The 22566-nt window shown below is 40.8% G+C and overlaps 1 protein-coding gene across 3 annotated transcripts in view; it reads left to right on the forward strand.

The window, feature by feature from the left end:
- epha4a (eph receptor A4a) overlaps positions 1-20365 on the forward strand; it is a 70103-nt gene extending 49738 nt beyond the window's left edge. The window contains exons 7-18 of one of the 3 annotated variants that reach the window (XM_060929721.1): positions 2108-2267; positions 4174-4285; positions 5772-5830; positions 6099-6212; positions 6390-6575; positions 15283-15344; positions 15475-15684; positions 15890-16066; positions 16224-16417; positions 16910-17068; positions 18178-19018; positions 19318-20365. In XM_060929721.1, coding sequence (XP_060785704.1) covers positions 2108-2267; positions 4174-4285; positions 5772-5830; positions 6099-6212; positions 6390-6575; positions 15283-15344; positions 15475-15684; positions 15890-16066; positions 16224-16417; positions 16910-17068; positions 18178-18292 — 1548 coding nt within the window. In that variant the 3' untranslated portion in view covers positions 18293-19018; positions 19318-20365. Of the gene's footprint in view, positions 1-2107; positions 2268-4173; positions 4286-5771; positions 5831-6098; positions 6213-6389; positions 6576-15282; positions 15345-15474; positions 15685-15889; positions 16067-16223; positions 16418-16909; positions 17073-18177; positions 19019-19317 lie in introns of those variants that run through there. The other 2 variants (XM_060929730.1, XM_060929740.1) reach the window with 2 other exon arrangements.
- Positions 20366-22566: the final 2201 nt, after the last annotated feature.

Below are 22566 nucleotides of genomic sequence, written 5' to 3' on the forward strand. Positions count from 1 at the left end.
CTTGCTTAGTAGTGTTGCAGAATCAGGGTCCTTCCAGAACAGGTTGATTTATACAGACATCATGTGACAGACTATGTGACACTTTGCACACAGGTGGATCTTAATCAACTAATTATGTGACTTATAAAGTGAATTGGTTGGACCAGCTCTTATTTAGGGGTTTCATATGAAAGGGGGTGAATACCTTTGCACACTCCAGATTTCTGTTTTTTTCATCTTAATTATTGTTTGTGTCACAATAAAGAAAACAATTTTCACCTCTAAAGTGGTAGGCATGTTGTGTAAATCAAATGGTGCTAACCCTCCAAAAATCCATTTTAATTCCAGCTTGTAATGCGACAAAACAGGACAAACACCAAGGGGGATGAATACTTTTGCAAGACACTGTATTACGGAGGAATGTTTATGATAGTTGGACTGATGTCAGATTACACTGCATAATGAAATATCTCCAACAAACATTTCTGTAAAACTATTTCTCTTGAGAGTGTCATGTAGTGTCTTGCCTGAGATGATTTTTCATGAATAGAAACAAATTAACATGGATGAATTAATAACAACAAGAAGACATCGTCATCATTATCCCCTGCCACAAGCATTTTATGAAGATTTCTTAATACTTACGACCTTATCAGCCCATTGCTGTAATATTGACTTATGATGTTCGAACTCAACTTAAATCATGACCTTATAACCCTGATCTAAGATGATGAGCACACAAATTTCATTGATGTAGCTTATGTAGTTTCTGAGAAAACTTGTCCAGATTGAAACGGATGGACAGAAGGATGGACGGACAGACAGACAAACTCCATTCCTATATCCTACCTGTGCACTTCGTGGCAGGGGACAATAGCAAAAATTAAGGCCCATAACTTTGAAAATAATAATTAATCGTAAATGATTTTCAAACTCAACTTGGGTCATGAATAGTAATTTAAGCATGCGAAGTTTCATTAATATTATTGGTTTACCTCTGTCCGTCCGTCCATATCTCCATCTGACACATCCTTTTTCTCAGCAACCATAAATCATAGCCACTTGGTCCCAAACTTCAGCTTGGGGTTCTATACCATGTGTACCACCCTTTTTCTCAGCAACTACAAATAACAACTGCTTGATATTTGCTACGGAGCTTCAGCTTGGGGTTCTATACCATGTGTAACGTTTTCAGGTCTGTCACACATCGACTTCCTGTTTACTGACTGAATGTATTTACAAAACATATAGCGTGGATTTACAAAATTTTCATCACACTTTTCTCAGCAACTACAAATCACAACTGCTTGATATTTGGTACCATGTATACTGTTTTCAGATCTGTTGCACATCGACTTCCTGTTTACTGACTGAATGTATTTACGAAACATATAGGGTGGATTTACAAAATTTTCGTAACATTTTTCTCAGCAACTACACATCACAACTGCTTGATATTTGGTACCGAGCTTCAGCTTGGGGTTCTATACCATGTTTATCGCTTTCAGGTCTGTCGCACATCTACTTCCTGTTTACCGACTGAATGTATTTACGAAACATATAGGGTAGATTTTGACACTATTTCAAGAAGCAAAATGCTATTTCAAAATGATAGTTTACCAGGAGGCTATTTGAAATCCCTGGGGAGAACACTGCTCTTTACTTACTTGTTTCAGGGTTAATTATTTGTTGAAGTCAACATTCATAATATGTGTCCTATTCCTTCGATTGCTTGCATTCTGATATAAGCGAGAGCGGGGGTATACGTAAGTGGGCAGTAGCTCACAGTTGGTCTTGCTGATGTAGCTTATGTAGTTTCTAAGAAAACTTGTCCAGGTTGAGTCGACTTGTACAAAGTCCAATAACGAAAATCAAGGGCCATAATGCTGACAATAATAATTAATCGTAAATGATTTTCGAACTCAACTTAGATCACATACTCTCAACCGGAAACAGAAACCTATTATTCACTAACTAATTAATAATAAGTTGCCTAAGTGTTGATTTTTCAAAGGTGAAATAAGAAAAGGTGTTTTCCTGTCTCACATGTTTATGTAAATAACATTCATGCTACTAATAATCAAGATGAAGGTTGTTTCGAACGCAAGTTTATTTTTTGTGCAATCAGGATCAGAATGAGCGCAGCTATCGCATCATGAAGACAGCATCCCGCAGCGCTGACATTAAAGGCCTGAGTCCGCTCACCTCCTACGTCTTCCATGTACGAGCCCGTACCGCAGCCGGCTATGGAGAATTCAGTGCTCCATTCGAATTCATGACCAGCTCAGGTGTGTGTACTCCATCACTCTTATTCATTCCTTTTAACATTTGAGTAAAACAAACAAACCAACCTTGCAGTTTCCTTCTTACAAACAAAGACACCAGTATCATGTTTCAGGCTTTTCTTTTCCTTTCTCTGTCTAGTAAGGAACTGGCTGATGTGTCTATAATTACAAACAGCGTTTTGAACAGCAGGGCTTTGTTAGTGCAGGGCTTTTTGAAAGGACAAAAAGAGAGTTAAAAAAAGGCATCAAGTAAAATATCAACAATAAAGTGCTGTTTTTTTTATTTCCGTATCCTTGACTTGCAAGTGACGTCAAAGCAAAATAGAAACCCGGATGTCGGCCGTGTTGGTGGATATACAAATGCGGGGTCAAGCAACATTTTATACAAAACATAGCTACGCGTGCGCAACTCTCCACATGCTGTTCCACGGCTTTAAGCATTCTTTTAGCTATGCCATATCTTTATGCTGTATATGCTTGTGGTCACAACAGGACTCGTGACCGTGGCACGTTCCGATTTTTTAGAATTCCGTCTGTGATTCGGAAAGAGGGCGAGGAAACTCTGAGGCTTAGTATGGAGAAGAGACGAGGGGATCAGGACACTTTGTCCAATGACCATTTCGTCCAGAGCCTTTTTCATATGCACTATCAGTTATTTTATATTTCAGGTATTCCGGTGTTTGCGAACGAAGCCCCGCTAGAGCGCTACTCGGAACCTAAAGATTTAACAAGATCCAGCCGGCTTAAAAAATTAATAACTTGGCCAACAGAGCTCACAGCAAAGCCAAATTTTACAGGCACCTCCCTCTAAGCCTCCCCCTCCGAAAGAGCATAGTCTCAGGTCAGTCGGACTGCGCCTCAGCCCCGGATTCGCGAACGAAGCCCCTGCGAGAGCACTGCTCCGCACCTGAAAATTAATATGATCCAGCCGGAAACATAGACATGCAAGCGAGCAGCCTACAATGACAAGGGAGTGAACTCATCTCAGGGTCAGCAAGTGGCACAGGCTGATGTGGTTACTCCCCTTAGTGCGCTCTTTAGTACTGAAGTGCACATACTATGGCGCTCATTTGCTTTACAAAAAGGTGTTTTGCTTCAGTCAAATTCCATTGAGAATTCCTCCTTTTTTTCAAACAAACAAATAACCTGAAATATAAAACAACTGATAGCACGTATAAAAAAGGCTTTGGACGAAATGGCCTGTATCCATACTCGATGGTCAGTAGAAGTGTTTTATCTTCAGAAAAGTCTGACTTGGCGGCACAGTGCTGTAGTGGTTAGCGCTGTCGCCTCACAGCAAGAAGATCCTGGGTTCCAGCCCCGTGGCCGACGAGGGCCTTTCTGTGCGGAGTTTGCATGTTCTCCCCGTGTCCGCGTGGGTTTCCTCCGGGTGCTCCGGTTTCCCCCACAGTCCAAAGACATGCAGGTTAGGTTAACTGGTGACTCTAAATTGACCGTAGGTGTGAATGTGAGTGTGAATGGTTGTCTGTGTCTATGTGTCAGCCCTGTGATGACCTGGCGACTTGTCCAGGGTGTACCCCGCCTTTCGCCCGTAGTCAGCTTGGATAGGCTCCAGCTTGCCTGCGACCCTGTAGAATAGTATAAAGCGGCTAGAGATAATGAGATGAGATGAGAAAAGTCTGACTTTTTAAAACAATATTTATGGGTCAAAACCACACCCATGTATTTTCGCTCGACCATTCAAATCGTGGTAATACTGAGAAAATTCAGCATTGTTTTCAGACACACTTTCAGCAATTGCCATCCTAGTTGCCACCATCGTGGCAGATGGTCATGATGTAGCACATTTTGATCACTTGGTTGCAAGTCATCTATAGGCTTCTAATAGCTTCAAGATCTCACACAAGCATTGATCAGTAAATTTTTTTATATCATTCCCACCCCTCAGTTCCTTCCCCTATCATCGGTGACGGTGCAAACTCTACGGTCCTTCTGGTCTCCGTTATCGGCAGCGTGGTTCTGCTGCTCATCTTCATCGCTGTCTTTGTCATCGGACGCAGGTAAATAACACTGTTGCTCTTGTTATTCATGCTGCTCACCTTTCTGTCATCTCTGTCCATCGGAACGAATCTCTGTCAGCGCTAAACATATTGACATCCAGTCTCGACTAAAAGCTTGCTCTCCTGAGTATCCTTTAAACGAGCACGTCTTTTCTTTTCCACTCCATGATCGACACTGTAGCATTATCAGCTCTGATAATCGCCAGTGTCCCAAATTCCAATCACATCCCTAATGAATGGGCTCTTTGTTTTCTAAAAAGCTCCCCATAGACACTTCCTGACATTGTCCCTTTTTCAAAGAGAGAGGAAAAAAACATAACACCTTCACTAGCTTCCTTTTTCCTCACCTTTTCTTTTGGGAGGATCGACAAAACAGGGTCCAAAAATCCTGAGCACAGCACCAAGACAAAAAAAAAAGAATAAATAAATAAAGGAATAATGTTCTAATCTTTAATTGTTGCTTGGCAACCGAGACCTGATGTTGACTTTAATAGTATAATGACTATTTCAGGAACAAAAGAAGAACCTAGACATATATTAAGGAAGGAATAACAGACTCAAGGGTGTGCTGTTATAGGAAACTAATGGTGTGATGTGGTCTGACAGGAAGCCGAGTTAGCACCCTGAAGTTGATTATTTTCCTATAACTGCATGGTCTGAAGTGTTGGAGTCCTCGTGTAGCACAGCAATTTGCCAATGATTGCATTTTTAATTCATTAAAGAGCGACACGTTTCTTGGATCGTACACACACGCACACGCAGAAACACACTGAAGCGAGGCTATATCAGGCCACGCCAAAGCATTCAGGCGTTTAAGCCTGGCTTCCTCCTTCTCCTGTTCTACCTGTGAATCTTCCCGTCCTCATATACACACATACACTCTGTCTCTTTCACATACACACACTCTCTCTCTTTCACACACACACACACCCTTCCTATTTCTCTCTGCCTCTCCCACCCACCTCAGGGGGGCTTTTGTCAACGCCAGGCTGCAGCGAAGAAACAATAACAACACAGTCACATTCCTGAAAAGGTTGATTTGACTTGCCCAGGTGACCCTCTGCACAGCAGGGTGTGTATGTATGTGCGTGTCTATGTGTATATGTGTGTGTGTGTGTGTGTGTGTGTGTCTGAGAGTGTATTGGAACTCCTGCTGCTTAGACCAGGTGACGCTGGAGCTTTGAGGGAGAAGTTGGTCATGATTGTGTGTGTGTGTGTGTGTGTGTAAAGGGGAGGGAGTGTGTGTTGTTTAGACAGGGTTGACCATTTCACCCACTTCCTGCATATCTCTCTCTCTCTCTCTCTCTCTCTCTCTCACACACACTCACACACACGCTCACTTTCTCTCTATTTCTCTCACTCACCTTTTGTTTCTTCGGCATTATTGACTCCTTAAGGGTATGTTCGGATGAATTGAATGGTTTGTGCGCTAAATTTGAGATTTCTATCGGAAAAATAATGCTGAGATCTTTTTTTTTCTGTCTAGGAGAAGTAAATACAGCAAAGCCAAGCAGGATTCAGATGAAGAGAAACATCTACACCCAGGTAATAAGGCAAGCACTTAATAAACATATCCATACACACACACACACACGTACACGGACACACTAGGTTAGCTGGAGAAGATGAGCAAAAAAGAAACAAAGGGGATGCAGAAATGAGTGTTAACAGGAGCTAGCAAAAAGAAAAAAAAGTGTTGCATGAATAGAAAACAGATGTCTCCTATTTGTTGTGTTTTTGCCTGCACTATTGTGAGTGCTTGCATTTATCTCTCTCTCTCTCTCTCTCTCTTTCTCCATCCATCCATCCACAGGGGTGCGGATCTATGTGGACCCTTTCACATACGAGGACCCCAACCAGGCCGTGCGCGAATTCGCCAAAGAAATCGACGCCTCCTGCATTAAGATCGAAAAGGTCATTGGCATCGGTAAGAAGCCCTCCGGCTGTGTCCCATTCAGGGTTCATAATGTTCCAGTCGCTTTATTTACTGCAAAAAAAGTTCCTGCAAAAAAAAGGCGTCCTTTAAATATACCACACACTCCAGTCTTTGACAAAGCACCGTATTGTGTCGTGGTTATATAACTCCGTGTGGTGTGTATCGCAGGTGAGTTCGGCGAAGTGTGTAGTGGGCGCCTGAAGATGCCAGGGAAACGAGAGATCTGCGTGGCCATCAAAACCCTCAAAGCCGGATACACGGAGAAGCAAAGACGGGATTTCCTGAGCGAGGCCAGCATTATGGGCCAATTTGATCACCCCAACATCATCCGCCTTGAGGGAGTCGTCACTAAATGTGAGTACAGTTGGAAGACGCATCATAAAACTCAGCACAGATCTAATTCTCAAGTCTGTGTGAGCCTTGGAGGCATTTCAAGCCTTCGCCTCTCAGTACTGGAACTCAGTTTGCTCAATCGACAGTTCAGACTTTTTCATTCTCTAAACTTTAACAAGTTTAGGGTTCTGGCTTGGTGCTTGGCACCAGAATTCCCCTTGAGTGCTGCTCTCCTGCTCCACGTCCTAAATTACCCAGTGCATGGTAATCACCATTTGGCGCCCAGCTTAAATAAAAAAATATATAAATCTACATACTCCATTACACACTCCCTTTTTTCCACCTTGATGAAAATCAAGCTTGTCTTTTCCAGTGGCTGCTTCTTTGCCAGCTTTGGAATCTTGGCAGACTGGCAGGTATCACATCACGACTTTTAGTATCGCTGTGTTGATTGAAAGTATCTGCCTGTATATGTGAATTAAGCAAGAACGTTTTGACGTCTGTTCCCTGCCATAACTCATACCGAGCTGGTTATATTTTATTTGTACAAATAACAGAGATGGTTGTTCTAGTTGTTATATGTTTGACTCACATTTTTGCCAGAGGAGCACTTTTTCAATACATGCATTGAGGAGAAAGTTTATTGGTGAAGTGAACTGCTGCTGCTGTAATCATAAAAATAGTCCTTTGCTCATCCCAGGATTCATTCACAATCTGCTTATTCTCAATCTGAACATCCTTTAACATACTTGGTTCTGTTTAGGCTCCTTATTGAGTTCAAGGTTTCTTCACCATGTCGTTTAAGGGACATTTCCATGCCACTGTCACCTCCAGTTTGTTCATTACCCCACATCACAAAGTAACAGATGACCAGTCATTCTTATATTACATGCAAATGCATGACATGGCAACCTGATTCCAGTGAAAGTGTGACAAGTGACATGCTCAATTACAAGCATGGTGAGCAGAAAAGCATTCAAGAATGCATCGAACCTACAGAAAGACAGGCTACAAAAGCAGAAGACCACCCTGAGATTGAGATGTTGTCAATTCTCGGCAAATTGGCTAGGGTGCCAATTTGCAAAACATTTGGTGAGACTGAGTCCATGGACCAATCCTATGGCGCATGTGGTCTGATGGTTCTTCAGTTCTTCCCACTCCCAACTTTATCTCTTGCCTACAATAGATGACTTGCAAACACGTGATCAAAATGCGCTACGTGATGAGCGTCTGCCATGATGGTGGATACACAAAGCAACTAGGCTGAAAGTGTGTCTGTAAACAATGCTGAATTTTCTCAGTATTACCACGATTTGAACAGTCAAGCGAAGATTTGATACAAAGAGAAGATAGATATGTGTGGGTTTTGGCCCATATTATTTTAAAAAGTCAGACTTTTCTGAAGATAAGACGCTTCTACTGACCATCGAGTACCCAGATATCGCGTTCTATCTGGTTTGGCTGTCGAAGAATCAAGTCCAACCTTGGACGAAACATAGCCCATTTTCTAAATGGGTGCCCAGTCTGGATTGTTTCTATTGTATAATTTTGCTGGCGCTCCTAGAAGCAAAATGATAATACACGTGTTAAAATTATAACAAAGACCGAGTGAACCACGACAAGAGAACGCTCATTTTATAGCAAAATTCTAGCAACACGAAATAAAATTCTTCCATAATATTATTGAGAAAACTTTTGAATCTCACCTGAGATAAAATGATTACTGCAAACACGAGCTGTTTTGGTTTTAGCCTCTGTTAGATCAGCCCTGCCGATGTTGTTCAGCCGTGCTCGTCTCCTCTCCATACTAAGCCTCAGAGTTTCCTCGCCCTCTTTCCGAATCACGGACAGAATTCTAAAAAATTGGAATTTGCCACGGTCACGAGTACTGTTGTGACCACAACCATATACAGCACAAAGATATGGCAGAGCTAAAAGAACACTTAAAGCAGTGGAAAAACAAAGAGAGTTGCACATGTGTGACTATGTTTTGGATGGAATGTCGCTTGACCCCGCGTTTGTATATCCACCAACATGGCCGACATCCAGGTTTCTATTTTGCTTTGACGTCACTTGCAAGTTAAGGATTACAGTAGTTCCCATCCACTTCTGTTGTTAGATGAACATCAACTACCTGCATCAACATTATTTCATTTTATAGCTGCTACATGATTGGCTAACTGGATGATTGCATGAATTAGAATGGGTGCATGTGTTCCTATTAAAGTAGCCAGTAAGTGTATAGGAGAAACAAGGGTTAGGTTTGTCCTATTGGCTTCAAACTAATTCCTGGAGATGCCTGGTAGATATTCTGCCAAGAGAGAAAGCAAGGGTGAGGTTTTTAGTTTAGCCTCCCTACTGTCTTAAACGTGGCCCTTTTAACTTCAGGCTGGTTGGCCTGTTGGTTTTATTAAGGGCGGTACAAGGCCTTGTAAAAAAAAAAAAAACATGGCCTGACTAAAGAGGGCTCAAGCTGATTGTTATTGCTGGCGAATAATGGTGGTCCTTCCATCTCCAACAGGGCCAATTAAATGTGTAAAATCACTAATGATACTGCAAGTGTCCTGAATAAATAAGCACCAAATGCCCCCAAGACTCAGACAGACATAAAGCGAGAGAGGGAATGTAGGAGATGCCAGCCGTTCCTAAAGGAGGTATTCAGAGATGGCACAACAACACACTGGCGCTCAATGCAACAGCGCGAGATTGCATTTGCATAATGAAGCCACAGCTTTTACACCATAATGATTTCTCTTAGGTGGAGAGCTCATGTGTGTGTGTGTGATTGTCATCCATTGTAAAGCCATCAACGTCGCTGTGAAAAGGGGGGTTCGTAATTCCGCAACAGAGGTCCAATTGCCTCTCAGCAATGGATGCATTCAATAAACAAACAAAGAAAAGCAGGAAAATAACACCTATGCAAATAAGACAGATCAAGTGTGAGAAACGAAGGCTCTTGATTGGGAAGCGTCACTCAAAGTGCACTAAACAAAGCAAAACAAACTTTCCGAGCAATATACAAGCACTTTTTCTTCATTCAAAACCCCATTTTCTCTCTATTTCCAGTAGCACCGGAGACAGTTACGCAACCAGACGGCTAACGAAACAATGAGAAACTGCTTATTGTGCATAGTTGTTGTTGTTGTTTTTTTCTCAAGGTTTTTGATTAGTTTTTCTCTTCTGCATTTTGTCTATGCATGGCAGAGATGATTACCATTCATGAGGCAGCCTCTGTGGAGCCTTTGGCAGAGACAACATAGTGTTTGTTGAGCAGATGGGTTCGTTGATTGCTAGTTATGAAGTAGTGCTAGCAAAGAAGCATGAGTAGAAAGAAGAGAAAAGAAAGAGAGGTCAGAAGTGGGGGAGGAAGATGTATTACAGCTGCAGCAGCTTTGTATTGCTTCAAAATGGAGTTTGTTTGTTTCAAACACTGGCTTCAAACGTTTGCATATTGCTTAAGGCTGGTAGAGACCAACTGTAAACTGAACCCTGACAGATTTTATTCACAGGATGTAACATTAGCATTTTGATGAAGTAATGTTACTTTTTTGCAAGGACCTGATTAGTCACTTCACAGTGCAGCATACATAGTACTCTGTTAGCTATACCTTAGCTAACAAGTCCAAACATTAGCATTTTGCTGTGGAGACAAATTACCAACTTAGGCCCTGTTTACATTATTTCGAATCAGCGGATCATCAGATTAACGTTTTTAAAACGATTCACGTACACACACAATTTCTGTGCCCGCAACAAAACCGTTCCCCGTGCACACAGCAACACCAATACACGGATATGCTAATCACATGACTAATTAGACGGCACGTCACATGATCCCAGTGCATATCGGGCATGCGCAAGTCACTCACCACTTGCAAGCACATAAAGTGTGTGAGAGATTGAGTGAGCGAGTGAGAGAGAAAGAGAGAGCGAGAGAGTGAGAATCAAAATTTGAAGTTCTTTATGGAAATCAGGGACGCCGTGTCATTGGGACTAAAGAGGAGAAGGTTTTTCAGCAGTCGCGTCACATGACCAACGTGGCATGACCAACGCCAGCGAATCAGGAAGGTGGATGTCACAGTGACGTCCAGTGACGACGTCAGCTAGAGCTCAGCACTGCATATCCTCGTTCCTCAATGTTTACACAGCACCGGATCAGATACGTACTGGGTTGAATACGTGGGCCCTGGCGGATTCAAACTGTTCCGCCTGTGGAGTCGTTTCCCGGCGTTTTAATGTGCACGGACAGTGCATCTGCAACGACAATGATACGGATACGGTCTAATGTAAACACCACCTTAGTGCTTCCTGAACTAAACCCTACTAGATTTTCTTCACATTAGCTTTTTGATGAAGTACTGCTACTTTAATTTTTCATAATAATAATAATAATAATAATAATAATAATAATAATGTTTAAATAAAAAGTTACTTCATTATGTAGCATAGCTAACAGTGAAAGGTTCAAACATTAGCATCTTGCTGAAGGCTCGTGAAGAAAAATTGCTTACTGAGCTAAACCATATTAGAGTTTCTTAACACAGGGTTGAAACTTAGCGGTCGCATGGTCGCCAGTGGCGACTAAAAACTGACCAGGGTGACTAAAAGTTGCGGTTTGGTTGCCTGAAGGGTGGCTATGATTTGAGAAGTACGAAAAAAATTATAATAAAAATTAAATAACATGTTCCTTCCTGGCGGCACGGTGGTGTAGTGGTTAGCGCTGTCGCCTCACAGCAAGAAGGTCCTGGGTTCGAGCCCCGGGGCCGGCGAGGGCCTTTCTGTGTGGAGTTTGCATGTTCTCCCCATGTCCGCGTGGGTTTCCTCCGGGTGCTCCGGTTTCCCCCACAGTCCAAAGACATGCAGGTTAGGTTAACTGGTGACTCTAAATTGACCGTAGGTGTGAATGGTTGTCTGTGTCTATATGTCAGCCCTGTGATGACCTGGCGACTTGTCCAGGGTGTGCCCCGCCTTTCGCCCGTAGTCAGCTGGGATAGGCTCCAGCTTGCCTGCGACCCTGTAGAAGGATAAAGCGGCTAGAGATAATGTGATGTGTGATGTGATGTTCCTTCCTTGGAGTACCATTCTTTTCTTTGCTCTCCTTTCCTCAACTCTAAGTTTGTGAATTCTCGTAAAAGTTTAGTTCTAAAGTGCAAAATTCAAAGCCGTTCGTGAGTTTTCAAATCGTTCCACGATATCCACTGCTGTGTCTGAAATCACTCACTACTCAGTATATAGTGGACTATATAGTGAGTTCGCCATTTTGTCATGCTGCCCGAATGTATAGTGGGATAAAGCGGCTAGAGATAATGAGATGAGATGAGATGAGATATTACACCCAGTATAGTGGACTCATAGTATCCCACAAAGCATCGTGAAAATTACTGTACAACCAATGGTCACTAACCAAGCAATATACTGGTACAGTATACCATCATGCATTGTGGTTGCGCTGAAAGAAAAGCCATAAAAGCTGTTTCATAAGGACCGTTAAGTATTTTAGATTGAGTACAGCAGTAGTTTGTTTTTCCTTATGACCACAGGCACGAGACAAATTTAAAAGTTGTGGCGCAAAAATGGCAATAATATTGTAGTGTGTTGGGGTGAATGGACGGAGGAAGAAACACTTTATAAACGGACATTCAAGTACAGTTAAAAATCATAAAAGAATAGAAAATAAGCTGAAATAGAATAAGACGTAAAATGCAAGAATAAAAGTTACAGTGCAGAACAAGGAAATAATTAAAATCCTCAAATTTGATTTAATAAAAGGCAGCGGCAAAGAAGAAAGAAAGTATTCAGCCTTGATTTAAAAGAACTGAAAGATGTAGCAGACACAAAGTACTTTGTATTTATTAATGTGGGAAATACACTCAGTATAATATGGATTTATCACAAAAATACACGCATGTATTTATTATTTTGAAAACCGACCAGCCAACTGATCTCGGCACTTTCAATTGTGCAACAGTAATGACGTAAATAATGGCACGGCGGAGTAGTGTCCCCAAGTGTTTTTTTTTTTAAACACCAATGAGCTCACTATATAACTGCGAGGTAGTTACGCTCAAAGATGACTAAAAGATGGTTACACAGGTCCAATTTTCTGATGTGCTCTGGGCATAATATAATCAAAGTGCCCCATCCAGCTACCCTCATGGAACAGATAGACGACATGAAGCTGTGGCCCGACATCAGCTATGTTGATGTTGTCAATTATTTTATTCTTAGTGAAGGTGTTGATGGCAAGGAGCTAAGGAACTACAAAAGCACGGAGGCGTACAATTATCAATGCAGTAATAAAATTGGCAAAATTATGTGTAAAACAGAAGGTGAGTTTGTTTGCTTAAAGACTGAGGTTGAGCCTAGCCAGAGCAAAAAAAGGGAAATCCTGCAGTCATGCAGCAGCTATCATCTGGAAAGTCGGCTATGTCAGAGTAGAGCAATTGTATTATTGTATTGGTTTACTAATAATGTAGTGTTATATATGTTGTAAGTCGCTTTGAACAAACACATCTGCCAAATAGCATAACCATAACTATAACCATATTAACCATAAGCACCTAGATCTAGTCTAATAGAGATCTTGCATGTGACGTCACAGCCGATCCAGATTGTGACAGACGCCATCTTGTCGGTCAAATGCCATATTTCCGCCTTCTACTTCTACTTCTGCTTCTACTTCTACCTTTTATTCTGGAAAACCCTACTATATACAATTCTACTACAACGGCTGCGGCTACAAGCTCTCCCTACCTGTGCACGTTTTTTATGTTTTTTGTGTGTATTTTTGCGTGTTGTTCGTCTGTATCGGACTTCAATATCCACTACAACCGTATGGACTTACTGGACATTGGTTTCCAGCAGAAAATGACAGTTTGTAGCGATTTCCATCGCATGCACAACATTCCGGACGAGATAGCGAGACCAGAGGGGTCTCCGTGGATTGTTATCGGAAGCAAAGCGAAGGAGGCGGCGTCGGGAGCGGAAGCAAAAGCGAGGCTGCAGGCAGAGCCGGCCTGTTGACTAAGCTCAGAAAACAGCCACTCAAATCTCCACTGCTAAGCCTCTACCTCTCCAACGCCAGATCCATGGTAAACAAGACGGATGATTTGGAATTACAGCTGGAATTACCTTATTCTATTCTATAATCGGCTGGTCAGTGCTATACTCAATACTTAAGTGACTTACCCGTCCAGTGAGGATTGTTATTTTCTTGTTTACAAGATGCCACATCTGAGTCACTGACAAAATCCTGAATTTCTGTAAAGATAACTGTCCAGAGATTTATAAGCACGCAGTGCTTCACCACTGAACAGCGAGGGAAAGTTGATGAGGTAATTATACACGTCTGGGTATTCCGCTGGCAGTTCAATATCCACTGACACGGTCGTGAAAACTATGTCCGGTAAGCCATAAGGGTTACTAATCTGTAGGTCGTTTATTTTAGACATATATCTAATTATCTGTTCATTAGAAAAATGAGCCGTGTAGTCCGTCGGTTGAAATTGATCCATTCTGTACACGAGTGCAGCAGTATTCAGCTGTGTTTTTTACCGACAAGATGGCGGCTGTTAACTTTCCGGTCACATGACTGCAAGATCTCTATAGAACTCTACCAGCCTACTGTACCGTAATGTCTCTTGTATAGGCTCAGGAAGCAAAAGCTAGGAGAGAAGCATAGGCTAACCATTTTAATGCAAATGCTGTCAAACTTTGGAAACAATAAATATACCATGCTTAAATAATTCCTTGTCTATGGATTTGCCCAAGCTTCTTCACTACCCTGATCATTCCAGATATTGGATGGTATTTGTCAGCTATTTGTTTACAGTAGTACTTCAGCACTGGTTGCTCTTGGATTCTCTTGGCTACATGCACTTATTGTTAGTCACTTTGAATAAAAACGTCAGCTAAGTGACTGTAATGTAGTGTAATGTTTGAATAATGTACAATATCTAAACAACAATTACACAGAATTCATGTTGTTGATTAATCCATTTCTGGGGGCATACATGAAATACCATGGAGTATTATTCGAGTAAAAGTGTTTTGTTTTGGGTTTTTTTTTTTTGTGTGTTGGACTAGAGGAAATTTAAGGGTCACTTTATTTTGGACCGAGCCACTAAAAATTCAGGGATACTGGCCCGAGTGGCCATCAACCACTGAAGTTAATTTTTTAGCCCTGTTAACATGATATTTGACATTAGCTTTTTGATGAAGTATTGCTAATTTAATTTAAAAAAAAAGACGCTTCAATAAAGTTACTTCACTTTGTAGCATAGCTGACAGTGAACACTTCAAACAGTATTTTGCTGAAGGCTAGTGGAGACAAACTGCTATCTGAGTGCTTACTGAGCTAAACCCTATTAAAATTTCTTCACAAGATGTAACATTAGCTTTTTGATAGAGTAATGATTTTAAAAAAACCTCTCTTTTTAAACTATTTTTAATTATTTCCATATTCAACTGAGGTAAATTCATGATGTAGCATATCTAACAATCCATGATAGTCTTCAAGGCCAAGTTAGCATGTCATTTTCTCAATGCTAGTCGAGTTAAATAATTAGTTGTAACATTAGACTTTGATTTTATCGACCAAGATTGGATTAGTTGTGCTAAAATTAAAATAAATTACATTAAGGCAAAATTGGATTAACTTTTGAATCATGTACAAAAAAAGTAGACTTTGTTTTTAGTTCCTTCACTAAAAGTATTTTTTTCTTTGTAGGCAAACCTGTAATGATCATCACCGAGTACATGGAAAACGGCTCCCTTGATGCCTTCCTGAGGGTGAGTCTGACATTAAACCTGACCTTTTGAAAGTTTGGAGCTTTATTAATATTTTAAATACTAAAAATAATATATTTTTTTATGTTGGGGGGGGAAAAAAAGTTGACTATTTCCACAACCTTCTGCGCAGAAAAATGACGGCCGCTTCACGGTCATCCAGCTGGTCGGTATCCTACGAGGAATTGCATCAGGAATGAAATATCTCTCTGACATGAGCTACGTCCACCGTGACCTAGCTGCCAGGAACATTCTAGTCAACAGCAACCTGGTGTGTAAAGTGTCTGATTTTGGCATGTCTCGGGTGCTGGAGGAAGATCCAGATGCAGCTTATACAACACGAGTAAGTTTATAAGCATGACGAAGCTGAAAGGAGCTTCCATGCTGCCATGTTCTGTGTGAATAACACGGCTTTTAACAAGTCTGCCTGCGCCTAGCTGTTGCTTTCTGTGTTACTAACCCATAGTGCTGTACTGCTTTGCGGGTCTGTGTGTGCGTGGGCGTGTGTGATTAACCTCGTCGGACGTGTTTGTTGTGTTTCTCGAAAGGAAATAATGGGAACCTATCAATCGCAGGGTGGAAAAATCCCCATTCGCTGGACAGCACCAGAGGCCATCGCGTACAGGAAGTTCACCTCAGCCAGTGACGTGTGGAGTTACGGTGTCGTCATGTGGGAGGTGATGTCGTACGGCGAGCGGCCATATTGGGACATGAGCAACCAGGATGTGAGTGATGAGACAATTTTCGAGAACATACTGATTCAGAGATGCGAAAGGAGGCCAGTTTGTGACCTTTCGCTTTCTTGGCTTTCTCAGCTTTCTCGGCTCTTTCAGCTTTCTCGGCTCTTTCATCTTTCTCACTCCCCCTCTCTCTTTTTTTCAGGTCATAAAAGCCATTGAAGAGGGATACAGGCTTCCCCCGCCAATGGATTGTCCCATTTCTCTACACCAGCTGATGCTGGATTGCTGGCAAAAAGAGCGATCCGAGAGACCCAAATTTAGCCAGATCGTCAATATGTTGGACAAATTAATCCGTAATCCCAATACGCTAAAGAGGACCGGAGGAGAAATAGCAAGGTACACTATAGAATCAACTGTTATTTTCTAATAAAAAGGTGTCTGGAAAATACAACGTGAAGCCGAGTTCCTGGTACCACACTAAAGTTAATTGCTGTGCTAAAAGATCAAGGTTTAAACTTTCATCTAAATTTCTATAAAATAGGGTTTGTTTCATAATATGTATTTTTACTGGATAATACAGTATTTCTCTTAAGACTGTTGGTATAAGGTCTTACATTGGCTCATTGAGAAATGTTAAATAACTCCCTGGATCACCGTTTTATATTTATATTACTGAACATTACAATTAATATAATACACAAATTTTGGCTACGACTTTGATGGTTTTTATTATAATAGCTCCGTCGTGGTGACTAAGGACTGTTGCGTGCAGTCCTAAACATTTATGTGCCCCAGTGAACCTGTAACTTTGTAAAATACTTAGCTGGAAGACCCATGAAACAATAAAAATGGAGAGTTGACACTTTAGCCTTTCTTTCTCTTTTCCAGACCCAGCACCACCCTTCTAGAGCCTAACAGTCCAGAATTTTCCTCTCCTCTTGGCACTGTGTCTGACTGGCTAACGGCCATCAACATGGAGCGTTACCGTGACAACTTCACCGCCGCCGGCTACACCACCCCAGAGGCGGTAGTGCACATGACTCAAGAGTAAGCCATGAAGAATTCAGATTGAGGCCCACATCTAGGCTGAAAGCATGCTGGATATGTTGCTTGAGAGCGGCCATTGGTGTGATAATCTGATTCATGACTTTGCTATTGGATCCATTATAAATAAAAATGCAAAATTATCATGGGGGAGGAACTACAGCTTCTTCCAACAACACAGATAACCTGAGGAAATGTCATAAATATAAATTTTAACATGAAGAGTTTGAAGAGTTCATTCCTCGCAGCACTTGTCAGTAAACACACACTCGAGAAGAAGAAAGCCAAGTAACAGCTCTTAGCCAATATGTCACTGTTGACGATCAGAAAACAATAAAACGTACTTTACTTACAGACTTTTCCGGAAATGACACAAAAACAGCTCAGCTTCGGGGCATCCCGACTCTCACCAAGATAACTAATGTCGCTAGCTCATTTAAAATCGTCTAGCTAACATTAGAAAGAAGTGCGTGAACACACGTGGGCGCTTTTCGTGTCCATGAAACATGAGCAGCGCTAAATAAAATGTTCCCTGATTTGATTTACTTATTTCGATACCAGTACTGACCACCGAAAAACTTGGACTTGTCTTTAAAAAATGGTATCGATGCATCTTTAGTTTTGAGCCTCAAGCTTTCGTGTCATGGTTGTCGTCTCAGGGAGCTTTTCCTCACACCTGTCGCCTCTGGCTTTCTCATTAGGGCTCTAAATATATACCTCCATCCGGATTTCTCTAAAGCTATATTGTGACAATGTCTATTGTTAAACAGTCTGAACAAATAAACTGAATTGAATTAATGGATGCTTGCACTTAAAACAGCACAGACAGGGAAGCATTGCCTTGACATATTGTCAAGAACCATTACACTTCTATGTAAAGGCCTTTATAATGCGTGATTCCCCCCCCCCCCCCCCCAGTGAGAAATGTCAACTGCTAGTTTTCCAGTTTAGCTCGACCAGCCTGTGGAGCTTCTTTTGGAACACACACAGTTTAAAACACTGCTTTGTGGTTTTTATGATGCTTTGCAGAAACCTTTAGAACCTTTTTTCTTTCCCAAAATGTGCTTTTGGTTATGTTCTCATTATCCCTTCTTTATTTTCTCCTCCAACAGAGACATGACAAGGATAGGCATCTCGTCGACTGCACACCAGGACAAGATCCTCAGCAGTGCGCAGGGAATGCTGTCCCAGATGCAGCAGATACAGGACAGGATGGTTCCAGTCTGATTGGAAACTCTTATAACACTTCTTCTTGTTCTTCTTTTCCCCCCCTTGTTTTTGTTTTGTTTTTAGACAGAAAAAAAAATCCATTTTTACCTCATCCTCATTTACGCACTTTAAACAATTCGAATCGAAGACAAAAAATAAAACAAGAACAAGGACAGATGGCTAGCGGCACTTTTTTTCTTGGATCACCTTTCGATCGAACGAAGGATTTGTTCCTTTACGTGGTGTTGTGAAACTATGTTCTTCAGTCGTGCATTTTGCTACACAATGGAACTTTGAGGGCATGCTCTTTTTCCCCCTGCCCCATCCCTTCACCTTGGTTTTTTTTTTTTTGTGAGTGAGTGTGTGTGTGTGTGTGTGTGTGTGTATGTATGTAAATGTAAATAAGTAGAACTTTTTGGATTCGTTCCACTTTGTCGTTTCATCTTTCAGTCCACCTGAAAACTGTGGCTTTAAAATAAAAAAGGAGACATTCTGAAGCTCTTTATTTTTTTTCTGGGATTTCTGGCTCCATGTGAAGGCTTCTCCGCCCCTTTGAAATGGAATATCTGTCTCCACTTGGCTGGCAACTCATGCGCGCCGATGGATTAGAGAACACTGCTCTGAGTTGAGATCTCTCTCGTGTCTTTTTCTCTCCAGCTTGATCTCTATGGGTTTTTTTTTTTCACTTTCTCAACCCAGGCAGGCTGTGAAATTCCCACTCACTGGAAGCTGGATGGAACTAAGGTAAGCACTATTCCATTGTTTATGAGATCTGCTCTATTTCCTCTAGAGTTATTTATACAGTCCTCAAGGTGGGATTTAGAGAAGGAGAAATGACGACAAAGTTATACTTGTGTTATTCAATAGGGTTGAAAAAGAAAAGGGGGAAATAAAAAGTAGAACCATCTTGAGCAGCAAAGCAAAGCAGCTATTTCAGCTCTGCGTTCTCTCAGGATTATGAGCAAGCACGAAGCCATTGTGTACTGAAAGTGCCTCAAACATTCATTTCACTTACTTTCTCGGTCATTTTGTCTCCTCTGTAGGGTCACCTCGGCGTTTCTGCATTGTTTGCGACATCCTTCACCACCTTAGAGAATGCAAAAAGGTGTTGGTTTTTTTTTACAACTCTCTTCAAGATTCCTCTCGATGCAGAAAATCTTCCAGACACAAATAATAACAAGCTGAGAAGAGGCTGTGGATAATTTGCACATCCCCCAAGAGCTTTGTTTTGTCTGCATTTCTACATGTCCTAGCACCTGAATGTATGCTAGCAACAGAACACATGCTAGCTGATTAGCTGGATGCAATCTACAGATTCGTGTGGTATTTTTTTCTCTGAAGGATCACGCTTGCTTTGAGGAACACACAAAAACACACACTTGAAGAAAGAGAGTACGCTGACAGTTGCTGGAAAATAAAACACAACCATTTGCTAGCTTTTTGTTTGTTTGTTTGTGGCTCTCTCTCTCTCCCTTTGGAAACCATGCTAATTTTAATTTCTTTAGCCATGAGGAAGTCACTGGAGTCTTTTGAAAAATGCTTCTGGACTCACGAATTCAGAAGATGCCAAGCTAAGTTCAGACTCAGAAGATTAGCAGCAAGCGCTAATACTTCAGTTACTTCCCAGTTAGCTCTGGGAACTGGAATATGGACATGTAAACCTTAAACTTACTGCAGGAATTATTATTATTATTATTATTATTTTATTTTATTTTTTTAAGAGGGAAAACTTGACCATTTACATTTCATGAAAGCTAACAATCTTGTTTGTCGCTGTATTTAACACATATTCCCGTTCAGAACCGGAAACTTTTTTTTTTGGTCTTGTTTTTTTTCCCCCCCTTCACACTTTTCAGTTTGAGCACCTGATTGGAAATATGCAAGGAATACAGAGGAGTTGGAGAGCTATAGAATGTATTGTGGCAAGTTTCTTAAATGTAGTTTAAGTCTGAGGAATTCGGATCAAACTAACAAATCTTTTTTTTTTTCATGTTTATTTTTGCTCAGTTAATCTAGTTGTGTAGATTAACAATGTGCTCATTTGCAACTATCGATATAATGTCATTGTTTTCTTTCTTTTTTAAAAATGAATTTAGGTACATTTCATTTATTTATGGTCTTTTTTTATCTAGTTTGTAAATTGTAAAATAGAAATATGAGAAAAATAAATGACTGATTGCCAAGTGTGACTTTTTTTTTCATGGTTGAACTGAAGTAGTCGAACATTGACTTCCGAGTACTGACACAATATGCTTTATTGAAAGTATAAATAATGTCAAAATCTTTGTTGAAAATCAAAGTATCCAGCTAAAATTTGAGTAAAAGTAAACAAATTAGCCTAGTTATTGTAATATTTTCAAATAAAACCTTGAATGGCATTTGGTAGACTGCATACCTCCAACAAACCACATTATCAACATCAAAATCACTTGAACCTAGGATAACACTAAAGCTGTCCACCAAATTTCATCAAAATCCATTCATTACTTTTTAAATTACATTGGGAATAGACAAAAAAAAAATCATGGATCCACATACAGATCTGGACCCTGAATCCATGTACATACTGTATCCAGATTTGTGTCAAAATCTAATCAATTGTTCCTTGGCCCATGACCAACCTTTTCTCCAAATTTCATCCAAATCTGTTTGCTATGTTTTGAGTTACGTTGGGAACAAACAAACAAGCAGAGGTGATAACAACCTCCTCCAGCAAAGTTGGTGGAGGTAGTTAACTTTTATTACTTATCTAAAAAAGTGTTAGAAGATTTAAAGCAATTATACCAACTGTTTTGCCTAAAAATGTCATGCAATCTCTGCAAGTTTGTGACTCATGCCACATAGATTGTTAATGTATTAATTACAACTAAAATATCATGTGAATGATATTTGTCATGAGCTAGAATTGGACTCACTGCCTTGGAAATTCTTGTTCGCTACTAGAACCGATACCGCAAGCTGGCTTTGTGGTTAGCGTGTCTGCTTCTCGACCAGGAGATCAACAGCTCTACTTGTGGTCGGGTCATACCAGAGACCATCATAAAAATGGTGCCTACTGCCATATGGTGAGGCATGGGGCAATACAGATATGAGTAGGGAGTCAAATTCTCACAGTTACCAGAGGACCAGCCTCCCACTGTATCCCTAGCTATGTAATAGGTGAGAGACAGAAGGCTATAGAAATGGAGATTGGTACCACCTGATGTGCCTTGTGGCATGGGAAGGACATCCTTGCTAATGTCTCTGGCCTGATGAGCTGCCTTCAGCTAAATAATAATAGATTCACCACTGGATCTGCCCCAGAAGCCATGATATTTAGGTTGTTTCTACATTTATTGGCTCTGCTATAGCATTTTTTCATGTCCTGGCTTCACTTTGCATCTGAACCCCAGACAATCACTTGACAACCCCTGATCAAATTCTCGCGGTTACCAGAGGACCAGCCCCCTACTGTAAACGTAGCTATGTAACAGACGAGAGGCTATGAGGATGAGTTCCCTTTTGAGTCTGGTTCCGCTCGAGGTTTCTTCCTCATGTCGTCTGAGGGAGTTTTTCCTTGCCACCGTCACCACAGGCTTGCTCATTGGGGATAGACTAGGGATAAAATTAGCTCATGTTTTAAGTCATTCAAATTCTGTAAAGCTGCTTTGCGACAATGTTTATTGTTAAAAGTGCTATACAAATAAACTTGACTTGACAATTGCTGGGTTTCAGTCACGTCACTTTTCTTAGTGGTTTTACCAGAAGTGAAATAGCTGGTGGTCGAAAGGCTGCCGTAGTGCAAACATCTAGCAATAACTTATCAGAGTATGCTCGTAATCTAGAAACCACTGCTCACTTTAGTTATAGTCAGAAGATTGCTATGTGCAATGGAATAGACGCTTACAGTCTGGGAAAGAAGGATTTGTCATACGATCTCGAAAACTCTCCTTCTCATTTGTTTGTAAACAAATGAACTGATAATGTTTAACCTGTGTCGGAAAATATTTTTGTTCCACTTTCTACCCACTTTCTAAGTATTTTCGTAGATCACATTTTGTTAATCATTCGTTGTTGTTTGTATTAATTTCTAGTTTTGTAGTTTACCAATAAATGTCAACAGGCAATTGACGTTGTAACCACATGAAAATCCAGGTCAAAGGTTGCATGTCATTCCTTGAACCAAAATATAAAATGTTTGCTGATATTGTAATATGTGGTAGATATTTACAACAAACTGAAAAAAAAATCTGAATGGAATAGAAAAATCTGAATATTTCAAGCATGTATTTTTTATATGCTAGGAATTTAAT

Source organism: Neoarius graeffei, chromosome 1, assembly GCF_027579695.1.
Source record: "Neoarius graeffei isolate fNeoGra1 chromosome 1, fNeoGra1.pri, whole genome shotgun sequence".
NCBI classification, from domain to species: Eukaryota; Metazoa; Chordata; class Actinopteri; order Siluriformes; family Ariidae; genus Neoarius; species Neoarius graeffei.